This window comes from Bufo bufo, chromosome 1 (assembly GCF_905171765.1).
Source record: "Bufo bufo chromosome 1, aBufBuf1.1, whole genome shotgun sequence".
Lineage (NCBI taxonomy): Eukaryota > Metazoa > Chordata > Amphibia > Anura > Bufonidae > Bufo > Bufo bufo.
Window position 1 is genome coordinate 201,737,751 of NC_053389.1, and position 17,049 is coordinate 201,754,799.

Here is a 17,049-nt window from a genome sequence, read left to right on the forward strand (position 1 = left end):
GTCACACACTTCTGTTGTTCCTCCTGGCACTAGTTCCCCTGCTGTCACACGCCCACACTTCTGTTGTTCCTCCTGGCACTAGTTCCCCTACTGTCACACGCACACACTTCTGTTGTTCCTCCTGGCAATAGTTCCCCTACTGTCACACACTTCTGTTGTTCCTCCTGGCACTAGTTCCCCTACTGTCACACGCACACACTTCTGTTGTTCCTCCTGGCACTAGTTCCCCTACTGTCACACGCACACACTTCTGTTGTTCCTCCTGGCACTAGTTCCCCTACCGTCACACGCACACACTTCTGTTATTCCTCCTGGCACGAGTTTTCTGCTGTTCCTATTTCTGGCCGTCACCACAACAGCTGCACGATCCCTCTCCCAGCGAAGATTACAAGTGGGCAAGACCTGCCCTCCCTCCTCAGGTGTCCTGTGCCAACCTCACATGACCAGGCAGTCACATGACCGCCCCAGAAGGTGTCTCTTCCTCTCCCAGCGCCTCTCACACAAGACTGCAAAGATCAGGAAGCCGCTCAGTCCAACCTGGCGACGCGTCCTATTGGCTGACACCTTTCTCTTCCGCCTGCTGATTGCTCAATGCTGCTGTCATTCATTCGGAGGCCCCGCCCCCTCCCTCCTCCATTCCTTGCGAGTCCCTGTAACTTACACCTCGGGGTCTGTAATTGGCAGCTGCTCGGAGGCATCAGGATCACGAAGGGCACAACCAGTAGTGGCTGGTGACATGGCGGATAAGTCTGCTTGTTACTGACGTGCCATGGAAGACACCGGGAAGTCACTGACGAGCAGAGGGAGGAAGGAAGTTTAGTGAGGAGGAAGAGCAGATCTGCTGCTGCGGCACTTCTTGGAAGACTGACTGGTCGTAGTATGGGAGGCAGCAGAGGTCCCGTATGTAGATGAGGTCACGTGACAGGGGTATAGGTGAGACTGTATACAGGAGAGCCTCCTGGGGATTGCACTATGGATGAGAAGATAGAGGAGATCTTTGGAGATGAGGTGGAGAGCAGGACCTCCCTGGAGGTCTATGATGAGATGGTCACCACCATGGCTTCAAGCATCTATTCTGAGCTGGAGAAACTGGTTGGCGCCTATGGACAAGAGGCGGTCACAGGTCTGATGCCCCTAATGGTCTCTGTACTGGAAAGCCTGGCCACAACTTGTACCCACTCCAGGGAGAAAGAGGACCAACTGGAGATGGTCCAAGATGATAAGCAGAGACTGCTGATCCAGTATGAAAGGGAGCGGGACGGACGGAAGCGGGCAGAAGAGGTAAGGAGACGGTTAATAACTCACTCCGCCATTTTCTACAGTATCCTAATCTACGACATGCGGAATACTGACTACCCCCTAGACTAATCAGTGGTTCAGTTCAGAGGGAGCCGGACGTCATACAAATAAAACACTTTGTCACAACTCTTTCGTCACTTGTTCTTTAGGCGGGGGCTACACCGTAACTTTGGCTGCAACGTGTTGCGTTGGCCTTGCATGGTGGTCATGAACGTAAATGGGGTCTCTTTGTGACCCGTCAGTTGCTGCTGCTGTGGCTTGACGATTGCAAGACGTCCAACCCTGCAGCCGTACACTGCCGTCTTTGGGTGTGCTGGCCATTTCCGTAATTCTGGCCACCCCGGGACGAGCTCACAGAAGGTTATTCTCATCTCCGCCATGAAAGGCCAAGATTGGACAACCCCTTTAAGGACCAGGCCTGTTTGGGCCTTACAGGTGTTTTCTGGAACATAGATATTGATGACTTTTTTTTTCTAGGAGAGATCGGTGGTGGCTTGACTGTCTGCACCCCTGAAAGGGGTTGTGTCACCTCATACATTGGTGGCATATTGCTAGGATAGGCCATCAATGTCCAATAGTTGCTGGTCCCACCTCTGAGACCTGCACCTGTCTCTAGAATGGAGCCCCCAAAGTGAACCACGCATGAGCAGCGGACTGTCCATTCCAAAAATAGCCAAGCGGGTGCTCTTGGTTATGTTTGGAAGTCCCATAGAAATGAATGTAGAGCCCACCGCACAAGCACGGCCTACTCCATTCATTATTATGAGAGTGCTGGAAATAGCCGATTGAAGGGCGGCAGCGCATGCGCAGTGTTCTCTAATTCACCTTTGGGGGCTCCATTCTAGACATAGTTGTAGGTACCAAAGATGGGACCCAGACCTATCTGACATTGGTGGCCACCAATGGATGAGATGACACATCCTTGAAGGGTTCTGAGCACTCCAGTGAGCCCCCTCTCCATTGCTGGCCAGGCATAGAGCTGTACTTTTTACAGCGCCTGTGACTAATAGTCTCATCCTTGTGAATGGGACTGAGCTATAATACCAGGCGCAACCATTTAGACCTCCACGGCTCCTGAGGATAGGCCTTCAATATCAAAGTCTTGGCAAAACCCCTTTAAAGGGAACCAGCCAGTAGCTTCTTGCACAATGAAGCTGGGTGTAGTCTGATACCTCCCTGCAAATGTCTCAGCTCAAGACTTAGATGCAAATGGGATTTCTAAATCCACTTGCGCTGTAGGAGATGTACCTGTGGCGCACAATGCGCAGAAGAAGCCAAGGCCATTGCACCTTGCTTCTCTGTGCAGGCGCAGGATGCTGCTGGACTCCTAGCCGGTAAATTACTTGTAGCGCACTTTGCAGAGATCGCAATAACGCCTGTACAAGCGTCATCTATTCCTGTTCAGGCCATTTTATTGCCTATTAAAGTCTGTGTACCAATATGCGTTAGACTTTTCCCTGCGTGCAGGGCGCACAGGCAGCGCAGCGATGCTGCTGGCGACCGAAAGCTCTGGAGAGCAAGGAGCATTGTTATTGGTCGGTTTGAGCGGGCTGGCGGACCATTCAGCACACCGCTCTGAGGCTGTGTATGGAGACTCCTGCAGCGCCGCGCAGTCTTCACGGGGTGGCGCCTGGTGGGGTAAGCATTGTGCCTTAGTTTTCGAAACTTTTGATATCTCCTAGGGACATATCACAAGTGGGGTCCCCAGGGCCGAGACCCCTGCTGATCCTTAGAACGAGGAGGCTTTCCAGACCACTCTGTAGTTTGAAGAAAAAAAGTGACTCCAAAAATGCCACAAAACTCATTGTCCAGGTTTACTAATCTTATCGGCAGTCTAGACCTGCGCCAGATCTGTCACAGGGGCTTGCGCTGGATGATGAGTGTGGGGCAGGGATAGATACTATTGGTTGGCTTACTTTGGTTTTTAGGCCAGAATTATGTCTCACCCCTTCCCCGCAAATCTCTGTATCCTTTCCGCTAAGTTTCCCCCCTTGTCAAGCATGTTAGAAAAAAGTGGAGAAACACTAGGGGGGACATTTTACTACTGTGGCGTAAAAAAAAGTCACAAATTGTGATGCATGCCATATTTGCGCCATAATTTGGGACTTTTTAAGCTCGCCACTTTTCTAAAGTGGCAAGAAAAGAGGGTGGGTCTTAGCTCAGTTTTACTATAACTTACGCCACATGGGTAAATCTGGGCCGGTGTAGGAAGTGCGTCTCATATAATGTAATAACACCAAACTCAAAACCACATGAAAAACACCATGAAAATGGCGGCGTTCTTCAGAAACGCGCTGTATGTAACCGCGTCTTCCCTGTTCCTACAGCGACAGATCACATCACTTCTTCATTTTCCCTGAGCTGAAAATAAGAACACTGGGATTTAATTATAGGAAACCACAGTGTCTTTCTGTCTGTCTGTACGCTGCATTCTGGACAGACAGGCGGACCAGTCTGAGAAAAGTGGTATAAGAGGCTTGTGATCAACTTAAGGGGTTCTCCGGTTGTTGGAAGTTATCCCCTATTAGATCAGTGGGGCCCTACTGCCAGGACCCCCATTGATCACGAGAACGGGAGCTCCGTACCTCCTGCACCCCCCCTTAAAATGAACGGAATGGCTGGTTGGACATGCGTGTGCCCGCTGCGTTTTCATTTCTGTGCGCTCTATTCTACAGCGCTCACCTATCTCCGGAACTCCCATAGAAATAAAGCAGCCACGCTCATGTGTGACCGGCCACTCCGTTCATTTCAGGGGGCTGCAAAGGGTACAGGGCCACTGTTCTCGTGATTGGTGGGGGGAGGGGGGGGTCCTACCGCTTTCCTATGGGTTACCTCAAACAACCGGAATACCCCTTTAAAGAGCTTTACTAAGTTTATGTTATCCACTATCCACTAGCTGATCTCTGGGGGTCCAGATACTGGACTGGGATTTCCACTGATCTGTAGAGTGGGGGTCCCATTCCCCTGTTCTGGTGGAGCTTGGGCCCTATGGGGGTGCTGGAGGTGGCTATCTCCAGATCTCCCTTAGGCTGGGTTCAGACCTGAGCGTATTTGATATGCGCGTTTTTATGCGTTTTTTTTGCAATAGTAAACGCGCGTGTGACGCGCGTTTGTGTGATTGACTGCAGTGTCCTATGGCCACAAACGCGCGTCAAAACGCCCCAAAGAAGCTCAAGAACTTGTTTGAGCGTAGGGCGTTTTTCAGCGCGTTCAAACGAGCTGTAAAACGCTCAAGTGAGAACCAGGGCCATAGGGAAGCATTGGTTTTCATGTGTTGAGCGTTTTACAGCGCGTTTGAACGCGCTGTAAAACGCTCAAGTGTGAACCCAGCCTTAGAGAATGAATGGTGCGGCGATGCACCTGCTGCTCCTTCAGCACAGAGGAATAGGATAGGGGATAACTCACACAATCCTTTCTCAAGAAGACCCCTAAGCTCTCCTGACATGTCTGTTTTAGTAACTACTTGCACTCCCCATGTAATAACAATTCTGGAACGTCTATTCTTATATTTATATGTTGTGCCTTTCCTTTATGATTCCTGCTAGAAGTTATGAATGAATTGCTAGTGGTTTACATTGAAGGTCCAGCTGAGTGTTACTAGTTGGGGGTGTGTTCCTGCACAGTCTGACATTATCCAATCAGTGCTGCCAGTGTCAGACTGTGCAAAGACACTCCCCCAACTGGTAACACCCATCTGGATCTTCATTGCAAACTGCCAGCAATTCATTCATAACTTCTAGCAGGAATAATAAAGGAATGGCGCAACATAGACTAAGGCCTCTTTCACACTTGCGTTGTCCGGATCCGACGTGCACTCCATTTGCCGGAAGTGCCCGCCGGATCCGTAACAACGCAAGTGAACTGAAAGCATTTGAAGACTGATCCGTCTTCAAAATGCGTTCAGTGTTACTATGGCAGCCAGGACGCTATTAAAGTCCTGGTTGCCATAGTAGGAGCGGGGAGCAGTATACTTACAGTCTGTGCGGCTCCCGGGGCGCTCCAGAATGACGTCAGAGCGCCCCATGCGCATGGATGACGTGATCCATGCGACACGTCATCCATGCGCGTGGGGCGCCCTGACGTCACTCTGAAGCGCCCCGGGAGCCGCACGGACGGTAAGTATACTGCTCCCCCGCTCCCCACTACACTTTACCATGGCAACCAGGACTTTAGTGTCCTGGGAGCCATGGTAACCATTCAGAAAAAGCTAAACGTCGGATCCGGTAATGCGCCGAAACGACGTTTAGCTTAAGGCCAGATCCGGATTAATGCCTTTCAATGGGCATTAATTCTGGATCCGGCCTTGCGGCAAGTGTTCAGGATTTTTGACCGGAGCAAAAAGCGCAGCATGCTGCGATATTTTCTCCGGCCAAAAAACGTTCCGTTCCGGAACTGAAGACATCCTGATGCATCCTGAATGGATTTCTCTCCATTCAGAATGAATTGGGATAATCCTGATCAGGATTCTTCCGGCATAGAGACCCGACAACGGAACTCTATGCCGGAAAAGAACAACGCAAGTGTGAAAGAGCCCTTACAAGAATAGATCTTCCAGAATTGTTATTACATGGGGAGTGCGTGTAATTACTAAAACAGACATGTCAGGAGAGGGGACAGGTCCTCTAAGCACTAATGGTGTGCTGGAGTAAGATTGGGGGGGGGGGGGGGGGGGGGGGGGGGATGGATGGACATAACACTGATCTTAGCCATTTAACCCCCTCTGATGCCATGATAAACAGCAGCTGTGGCACCTGAGTAGTTAAAGACACGTACCTCTGTACCCGATTGCCCCACCCCTGAGGAATCTAGTAAATGCTCCCAGGCCATTAGGATGCCATTAGGATCACAGTATACTGCCATACAGATGTTTTGTTTCTTGTTGAAGCCGCTGGTTTGCTCTGCGTCATCTCGGTCATGATAATCTTGTATCATAAGCAGCTCAAGCGTATCACCACCTTTACACCGTCGTTATATTCAAAGAGTTTGTCAACCCAGGTGAGCCAGGCAGCCATGTCCACTTCTGGGGAAATATAGTATTTACACGGTAGCCATACCGGTCAATGGTTGTCTATGTAATATGAGAACGGCTTGAGACTGCTACGACGGGATCTCAATTCTGGCTCCTAGTGGGGGTCCCAAATGTGTGACCCCCGCCAACTCCCCACCTCCTCCCAGCAACCATATGCCCTACTGGGGCATTTGGATAGGATTTGTCCTCAGGAGACTACCCTTTTAATGTGATTCACGTCTCGCATAAGGCCGCACCCATCCAGCTCTACCCGATAGACTTTAACAATGTACTCTATTCCAGGGATCAGCAACCTCTGGCACTCCAGCTGTGGTGAAACTACAACTCCCAGCATACTCCATTCACTTCTATGGGAATCCTGAGAACAGTCAAAGTAGTGTGCACGGTGGGAGTTGTAGCTTCACCACAGCTGGAGTGCTGAAGGTTGTCGATCCCTATTCTTTTTGGCTTGTGTTTGGCCAGTGTACAATAAGGTAGAGTTGCCTCAACAGGCTTCGCTTTTTAATATAACCATGCAAAAAAGATTTTTAGTATATAAAAAGCATGATGTGAACCTAGTCCCCATCTTGACCCAAAGTGCACATTGTAGCTACATTGACATCTGTGGTTGGGCCATCAGTCGGGGGGATCTCCAAGATCAAATCTGTAGTGGGTGAAGTGCCCATGAGCTCCTTACATCTTGGGTCCAGCTTTTTTTATGTTTTAAAATGTCAACCCCAGCCTGTTGAAATAGTCCAAAGTCACCTGCTCCCCAACACTCGGTTCCAGCTCCCTTCACTGGCCTTCTGGTCTCCCTCCTTTCAACTTCTGGATGTACATTAGTATATTGGGCAGACTAGATGGGCCAAAGGGTTCTTATCTGCCGACACATTCTATGTTTACAGGATCATGTAGGCCCTCGCAGCCAATGACTGGCCTCAGTGGTGACGTGTCCCCAAGCGGCACATCACCACTGAGGCCAGTCAAAGGCTGCAGAGGTGCATGTAAGGCTACTTTCACACTAGCGTTTTTACTGGATCCGGCAGGGTTCAGCAAAACCGCTTCCATTACTGATAATACTGCATACCTTAAGAACAGATCCGGTTGTATTATCTTTAACATAGCCAAGACGGAGGAGGACGGATCTGTTTTCTATTTTGGCAGATTGTGGCAGAGAAAACGGATCCGTCCCCATTGACTTGCATTGGGGGTCATGCCGGATCCGTCTTGCTCCGCATCCCAGGACGGAAAGCAAACTGCAACATGTTGCGGTTTGCTCTCCGGTCTGGGAACGCAACTAAACGGAACGGAATGCATTTTGCAGCATTCCATTCTGTTCAGTTTTGTCCCCGTTGACAATCAATGGGGAGAAAACTGAAGCGTTTTTTTCCGGTATTGAGCCCCTATGGCGGATCTCAATACCGGAAAACTAAAAGGCTAGTGTGAAAGTAGCCTAATGCTGTCCATTTGGAAGTTGAGAGGACGGGGACCAGAATACCAATGAAGGAAGCTGAGCCAGATGATCGGGGAGCTAGTGAATATACATTTTTCAAGATACAGGCTGTGGTTGAAATTTGATAAAGTAAAAAAATCTTGACAACCCCTTTAACATTGGTAAAATTTGAAAAAATATGAAATATGCCATTTTTTCTCTTGCTTGGTGCTCAGCTGGCAAACTCGCTTGTTGAATGAGGAAGCATGGGTCTTTGGGGACTGCAGTTAGTTTTACTTCTTCATTTAATGTTTTGTACAGTGGAAAAATAATTTTGTAACAGTATTTAAATATATTAGCGACCGTCGCCCATGTTAGCATAATCTTAACCCCCCCTTAAACGTTTGTTAAAATAATGTATAGATATATAAAAAACAAGAGACAGTGAGTAAATTTCTTTAAATTTGTCTAGTTTTCCGATTTGTCAAATCATTTTGGGTCCAAATTGATTCTACACAAATCGAAAGTGATTCAGTTGGTCTCAAAATTGGTATGTGGCACTCTGCGGTTTCCTAGGAATCATGTTTTTTCTCTTTCTTCCCCCGTTTTAAGTTATTTAACACAATGACAGCAATAGTAAATATTGTCAGAGTGACTTCTTAACGGTCTGTTATGCTTCTTAGTATTAGAAACCTTCCACAATTTGTCCCTTATTGAGGACAAATGTTGTTTAAACACACATGGTGTTATCTCCCAAAAAAAAAACTGTGGCTTGTTGGGAACAAGCATCCAAAAATTATAACTTAAAGTGGGCAGATCTCTGCCTATATTTATATATACACACACATGTTAATGTCAGAAGAAACAGTGGCTTGTTCTGTGTATGAAGTGTACAGTCAGGTCCATAAATATTGGGACATGGACACAATTCTAACATTTATGGCTCTGTACACCACCACAATGGATTTGAAATGAAACGAACAAGATGTGTTTTAACTGCAGACTGTCAGCTTTAATTTGAGGGTATTTACATCCAAATCAGTTGAACAGTGTAGGAATTACAACAGTTTGCATATGTGCCTCCCACTTGTTAAGGGACCAAAAGTAATGGGACAGAATAATCATAAATCAAACTTTCACTTTTTAATACTTGGTTGCAAATCCTTTGCAGTCAATTACAGCCTGAAGTCTGGAACGCATAGACATCACCAGACGCTGGGTTTCATCCCTGGTGATGCTCTGCCAGGCCTCTACTGCAACTGTCTTCAGTTCCTGCTTGTTCTTGGGGCATTTTCCCTTCAGTTTTCTTCAGCAAGTGAAATGCATGCTCAATCGGATTCAGGTCAGGTGATTATCTTGGCCATTGCATAACATTCCACTTCTTTCCCTTAGAAAACTCTTTGGTTGCTTTTGCAGTATTGTTTGGGTCATTGTCCATCTGCACTGTGAAGCGCCGTCCAATGAGTTCTGAAGCATTTGGCTGAATATGAGCAGATAATATTGCCCGAAACACTTCAGAATTCATCCTGCTGCTTTTGTCAGCAGTCACATCATCAATAAATACAAAAGGAGCAGTTCCATTGGCAGCCATACATGCCCACGCCATGACACTACCACCACCATGCTTCACTGATGAGGTGGTATGCTTAGGATCATGAGCGGTTCCTTTCCTTCTCCATACTCTTCTCTTCCCATCACTCTGGTACAAGTTGATCTTGGTCTCATCTGTCCATAGGATGTTGTTCCAGAACTGTGAAGGCTTTTTTAGATGTCGTTTGGCAAACTCTAATCTGGCCTTTCTGTTTTTGAGGCTCACCAATGGTTTCCATCTTGTGGTGAACCCTCTGTATTCACTCTGCTGAAGTCTTCTCTTGAATGTTGACTTTGACACACATACACCTGCCTCCTGGAGAGTGTTCTTGATCTGACCAACTGTTGTGAAGGGTGTTTTCTTCACCAGGGAAATAATTCTTCGATCATCCACCACAGTTGTTCTCCGTGGTCTTCCGGGTCTTTTGGTGTTGCTGAGCTCACCGGTGCGTTCCTTCTTTTTAAGAATGTTCCAAACAGTTGTTTTGGCCAGGCCTAATGTTTTTGCTATCTCTCTGAAGGGTTTGTTTTGTTTTTTCAGCCTAATGATGGCTTGCTTCACTGATAGTGACAGCTCTTGGGATCTCATCTGGAGAGTTGACAGCAACAGATTACAAATGCAAATAGCACACTTGAAATGAACTCTGGACCTTTTATCTGCTCATTGTAATTGGGATAATGAGTGAATAACACACACCTGGCCATGGAACAGCTGAGAAGCCAATTGTCCCATTACTTTTGGTTCCCTAACAAGTGGGAGGCACATATGCAAACTGTTGTAATTCCTACACCGTTCACCTGATTTGGATGTAAATACCCTCAAATTAAAGCTGACAGTCTGCAGTTAAATCACATCTTGTTCATTTCATTTTAAATCCATTGTGGTGGTGTATAGAGCCAAAAATGTTAGAATTGTGACGATGTCCCAATATTTATGGACCTGACTGTATGAAGACTGTATGGCACTGTTCTTGCCACAGTTGTTCCTACACACAAATCTGGGCCTGACTATGCGGCACATGCCTCTGATGAGCCGCCACTGCCTGATCTCAAAACAACACATGCTCCCTACTGAGGTGGTCCAATTTATGCTGTTCATACAGATGCTCTAGCACAGTGGTCCCCAACCTTTTTTGCACCAAGGACCGGTTTCATGTAAGACAATTTTCCCAGGGACCGGGGGGATCTAGTCCACACTGACTGATTCACGCGCATAACAAAACACAGGGTGCATATTAAAATATATAACACTATGTATGAGGCGGCTGGGGCCAAGGTGACATTATATTGCATGGGGCCACAAAGACATTATACTGTACGAGGCGGCTGGGGACAAGGTGACATTATACTGCATGTGGCAACAGCTTCCCCCATACAATATCTATTCAGTGTCTGCGTGGCATGAATAGCTGAGGGCTTGCTCGGCTTTGTAGTGCACTTAAGGCCATAGGTTGCTTCTTTAACTTATTGTATGATGCAAACACAAAGGATTACCTACCTCAGGCAGTAACAGTGACAACCCCATGACAGCAGCTAGGGCCCACACAGCACACAGGGTCATTCACTACAGGTAGTCACCAACCCGAGTAATGTACAGCAAGCCACACTAACCTGAAAACACTACACTTCCGACTGCGCTAAGCCCCACCCCCAATCCATTTATAGCCAATCAGCATTTGTCTTACCACTAATCAATCAACGGGCCTGTTATAGCTGCTCTCGCATCAGGTGTACATGAAAGAAGCACTGGGATTGGCTGGGAGCAGCTGCCTCAGGGATGGTCATACTGGTATGGAGATTGCCGGCTCCTGCATTTCTACTTGTCTGTATTTTCGCGGCCCGGCAAACAATCATCCTGGGCCACGGACCGGTGGTGGGGGACCACTGCTCTAGCATATACAAGGTGGAATTCCAGCAAGTTGGAATGTCGTGGATCAAGCGGTACAGACCGTTACAGCTGTTTCAGGTATTCACAGTAGCGTGCGTCCTACGCCACGTGACAGTATAAGGCAGGGATGGCTTTTTTTGTAGAAATAATGGTGACTAGGTATCTTCCAGTGATTCACCAAATATATAAACACACACATATATTATAAATTCAATCTTTATTATTAAAAAAAAATATATAAATACATAATTGTGCACAAATGACATTAATGGCAGTGATTACAAGACAATACTGCGACAACACGAAAGGTTCCCCCCTCTGCTGGCGACAGTGCACTATTTGCAGGATCTATGCACAATATCTATAATACTATTGTACCGTCACTAATAACCGGTAAATTCCAGATTACCGTTGGTCAACTGTGCTGGTCAAAGTCAATTGATTATCACCCTTTTATACTGTCAGAGCGGAACTTAAAATCCATTACTTGGAGTTACCTAGGCATACTTCCATGTTGATTATCACACGACAGCTCAGTACATGATGACACTACATGACCTATGTATTCTAATATTAATAGTGATTTCACATTATCCAATCACAAGTATCAGAAGGATGTAAAAAAAATATACAGTATACAAGTCATCAACAAGGAGGCTCTCTTGGGTATCTTCCATAGCACATGGGGTTTTGTTGCCTCTTCTTACAAAAAAAAGAAGGCGCCCATTAGGAGGGGATAATGAAGGCAGAGACAATGCAAATGAAAGGTTTGGGGCTGCAAGGAGCAAGAGGAATTTTGTGACCCCCTGGCTGCATGTCACAGTCAGACTCAGAGGTGACAATCATCCTGCTGTGACTGAAAGGAGGAGTGAGCCGTAGAGTCCACAATGTCATTCTCTTTGTCCTCAATAATAATGTGGAACCTATTGGAACCAAGGGAAAATTGTGTCTTACTAGTACTATTGGCCAGAAGGCTGGCACCACTACTGCTGTTTGAACTAGTACAGCTGTCCTTATTCTAACTGAGATGATGAGGCATGGATCTTTCGTTTTCCACTCTTCCCTTTACCAGACATTTTTGTACACAGATTGTTAAACGGTAGAAAAATTTCAAGTGATTTTTTTTTTCTCTCTGTAATTTAGAGACAACAGCACAGTTAAGCACCCTCGGCTTTTACAAACACACTGCACACTGGTATTGACAATTTCTAATGACTAAAAGTGGTATATTAATACAGTACAATACGTTAACTAAAAGTGCACAGTATATTGATGTAATACCCTGCTTGGAATGAAACTGCTATATTAATGGAGCTATTGCAGTACAATGCGTTTACTAATACTGCACTGTATATTGACACAATGTAATGCATTAGCAAAAACTGATATATTAATTTAGTTATTTTCACACAACGTATTCAATAAAACTGCATGGTGTCTTGACCTAATATAACGCGTGGAAGGAAACCGCTATAGTATTGAAGTTATTGCAGTACAATATGTTTGTTAAAACTGCACAATGTATTGATGCAGTACAATGCCTTGAATGAAACTTGTATTCTGATGCACCGAAATGTGTTGAAATGCCCAAGTACAAATGGTAGCTAAATTGAAACAGGTTTTTCAGTAACTAAACTTTTATTTAAATTTGTTTTAATAATTCATTTTTGTAATGTACTTCATTTATTTTACTTGTCTAATGACAAAATAGGCACCCAAAGTTCAGGGTGTCTATAGCGATTTGGGATCCATACACCATTACACCACTGACAGGTATGCAGTGTATTGGGTGCTTATTGTATCATTAAAACAGTAAAAGTACATTAGAAGTATGAATTATGATCCATTTAGTCTAGGGGAACCTCTTTAAATAACTCGTTTCACCTGTTTCCATTTCCTTCCAGGTCCCTCTTACTTTCCTTCTACAGGTCTTCAGGACCTGATCCGATTTCCCCCCCCCCAACTCCATGTACTCAGTCACTTCATGTCTGCGCATACACAGATACTATCTGTAAAGAATAAATCAAGGCAACTGGACTTACTGTAGATTTCTTGAAAACGTTTCACTCGTTCTTCCAACGAGCTTTCTCAATTCTGAGAATTGAGAAAGCTCGTTGGAAGAACGAGTGAAACGTTTTTAAGAAATCTGCAGTAAGTCCAGTTGCCTTGATTTATTCTTTACAGATATACCATGACCTGGATAAATGAGAACCTTCACAGACATACACAGATACTATCCATGATTGTAAGCTCTTGCGAGTAGGACCCATAAGCCTCTTGTTTGAATTGCTTACTAGCTTGATGAGGTCGCCATACCAATCAGTCGAAAGTTGTTCAAAACCTGCAAGTTCAACCAAAACAATAGTTTAGTGAAATTCAATGAACGTTTGAGCTGAGCAATCATCTAGAAAGAAGTTGATCGCGTTAAATTTTTTTGTCTGATATTGGCTACTACCCAAATTATGTCTCCATGAAAGAATGTTCTCAGAAAGATGTCATCCTTTGCCTGGTGTGATTGAACATGTATGGCCAGTTCAGATTACTGTGATGGCCAAAGTGTGCACGGCTTCATCTGTGTAAGAATCATTCACCAGATGATCATCAGTCCAATGGTTGTTCAAAGACCAATCGACTTCTATATAATGCTTTTGGCTAGGTTTCTAAATTTTACAGTATGTGGAACTTCACTTTAACCCCCTTGCGCACCTGGAGGGAATTGTATGTCTAAGGTTCACAAAGGGTGTATTGAGCACGTTACACCTTCCCGAAGTGACAGGGATCTGAAGTAACTCCATTGTGGACCTACTCCCTTGCCAGTAAGCTGTTCGGAGTAGCTCCTATGCGGAAAGTAGGTTCTGTGGATATCCCCTTGCTCAGGAGCATTGCTGTAGTAACCAGCTCCATCTACTACACAGTGTATGGATCTGTGCAGTCCTGGCACCTGTTTTCGGCACCAGGGCTACTCCCAAACAGCTGATTGACAGGGGTGCTGGTGTCAGTCCCCTGCCGATCTAATAGGCCGTCAATAGGCAAGTACTGGAAAGCCCTTTTAAGCTCATAAATGTTTATATCAAGAAATAATTTCAGCTTTTTCCATGTGGACAGTGGTGACAGTTCCCTCGAGAATGAATTATCTTATGTCAGTCTTCAAGTGTTCTTTATCTACTTCACTGTTTTATGATTTCTATACTTCTGTTGGCCTTCCCTTTCAGAGATGTATGGAAATGGAAGATGGTATTGAACAGGAAAGGAAACTTTTTAAAGCCAATTTTCTAAATATGGAAGCTCAGACCAAGAACATGGAGATGAAAGCCCGAAGTTATGCAGATCAGAGTAAGTGCCCCTTCATATAGTGCTCATGTGTTAGGACTCCTGGTGAAAGTACGTGTTACAGGGTAAAAATTAATCTATAGTAATGATATCTCTTCACTAGTTTCACACGTTCCTTGCCTCCAATCTAGCATGAAATGTCCCGCTGCCCCAGGAAGGCTGCCACATGTATTTGCGTTGTCAGCTCCCTACTTCATTTAGGGTCCATTCACACGTCTGAAAAATGGGTCCGCATCCGTTCCGCAATTTTGCGGAACAGGTGCGGACGCATTCATTTTCAATGGGGCCAGAATGTGCTGTCCGCATCCGCATTTGCGTTCCGCAAAAAAATAAAACATGTCCTATTCTTGTCCGCAATTGTGGACAAGAAAGGCATTTTCTATGAGCGTTCCGCGATGTAAGGTCCGCAAAATGCGGAATGCACATTGCCGGTGTCCGTGTTTTCTGGATCCGCAAAACACATACGGACGTGTGAATGGACCCTTACTACTCCTGCCATCATTGCACCTGCTGAAAGCTGCATACAGCACATGCCAGAAGAGACCTGCACTGAGCAGGAGACCAAGGCTAGGGGAGCATTTATTTTGGATGCACTAATGACTCTATGTTGTGCCATTCCTGTATTATTCCTACTAGAGGTTTGCAAATCTTTAAGGGCCCATTCACACAATTTTGACGCTGCCGGGGCATTGGGATTGTACAGCAACTAGTATTGCAATCTTCTTCTGAAACAGTCCGGTCAAAAGGCAGTCGGAAGAAGTCCCCTGAAGAGTCTGTATGGCAGACTCTGACCTGTGAGAAAGGTACATGATGTAAACTGTAGTGAAGCTAATCTTCTTACCAGTCACTGTATTTGTGAGTTATCCCCTTCCTTCTGATCCTCAGCTGTGTCATGTGACCAACAATCAGAGTTTCCAAATAACACAGCATCTTATGTGTGGACAGGAAGTCAGTTTCTCTATCTATTCCTATGGGAGCCTCAATGTCAGTCTCATAGAAATGAATAGAGAAGTAACTGACCTCCTGTCCTGTGTCAGTTGGAGATCAGAGTGCTGGTCACATGACACAGCTGAGGATCAGAAGGGAGGGGATAACTCACAAATCCAATCACCGGTAAGGAGATTACATTCACTACCGATTATATCATGTACCTTTCTTACTGGTCAGAGAATACAAATTTTTGTGGGAGTGCTTCTTTAAGGGCTTAATGTAAATCAGCACAAAATATTACTAAAAAGTTCAGCCTCTGACTACCTTCCAGCCTCTTTCATGTCTCACTTCAAAGAAGAATTGCATTATTATATTTCCCATTCCTGTGGCCTTCTGGGAGGAGGCTTGCAATCTCGAGATGCTCTTAGATTGCCGTGGCAAAGACATCCCAGCTTGCCATGGCTGTCAAAGGCACATCCTAATGGTTGCCTACCAACTTATTACTGATGGCAATAATTTTTAGGAATACTAAGGCTAGGTTCACACATTGCAGCTGTGGCAAAAAAAAAAAAAAACACTGCGCCTGCAACAAGTGAACCCAGCCTTAGTATACAAAAGTTATTACTTCAAGGATCACAAGCTCACATTGGGAGGTCTCCTTGTGGAAAAAAAATCCAAAACATTGTTTTTCCATAAAAGTGGTTTTATTTTATGAAAGTGTATCCCTCCTCCCATGTGTATGGTATCACCGTAACCATAATGACCTTTATAATAAAGTTAGCACACTATTTTAACCACATGGTAAATGACGTAAAGAAACTGTGGAATTGCTTTTTTCCCCCACTCCTCCACCAAAAAAAATAAAAGTTAATACGTTCTGACTACCGCAAAATGATTCTATTAAGAAAATGTCTTGTCCCTCAAAACAAGCGCTTATATGGCTGCATCGATGGAAAAGTCGGTTACATCTCTTGAACTGTGGCGACATAAAAAATTTGTTTCTTTCCATGAAAAGTGCTAATATTGTGCATGAGTAGTAAATCGTAAAGAGAACTATAGAACAAAGGTCATATGTCATTTATACTGCACAGTAAACACCGCTAAAATGAAAGCGCAAAAATAATATAGTAGGATTTTTTTAACATTCCTCAAAAACTGTTAATAAAACTTCATCTATAAGTTTTGTGTAAAATCTTGTGGCCCTTAAAGGGGTTTTCCAGGATTACTATGGTTATTACCAGATAAGCTCAAGTTGATGTACATCTTCCCCATGCTTTTTCTTTTTCAGTTTGGACTCTTGACCCATTTTTACCATATAAACAAACCACTTTATATTGCCGCTCCATGCACGCCACTATCCTGTTCCCCCGGGCGAGCATGGGCGCTGCTCTACTCACACTGCTTCTGCTGTCCTCCACTGCCCTCCTGCAGTGGGTCTTGCCGCCAGAGTGCCGTGTTCCTTGCAGGCTTCAACCTGCCTCCTGCCAACGTAGACCTCTCCATCCTGCGTCTAGGGTGTGCGCACTCTCCCTAATTCTTCCCCAGCCTATGTCTGGTCATCCATGGGAATTT

At 45.4% G+C, this 17,049-nt stretch overlaps 1 protein-coding gene across 1 annotated transcript in view; it reads left to right on the top strand.

Annotated features, from left to right (window-relative positions):
• Positions 1-627: 627 nt before the first annotated feature.
• The window catches only part of LOC121002787 (C-Jun-amino-terminal kinase-interacting protein 3-like), a 153,148-nt gene continuing 136,726 nt past the window's right edge, over positions 628-17,049 (top strand). The window contains exons 1-2 of the mRNA XM_040434332.1: positions 628-1,281; positions 14,430-14,550. Coding sequence (XP_040290266.1) covers positions 973-1,281; positions 14,430-14,550 — 430 coding nt within the window. The 5' untranslated portion in view covers positions 628-972. The remainder of the gene's footprint in view (positions 1,282-14,429; positions 14,551-17,049) is intronic.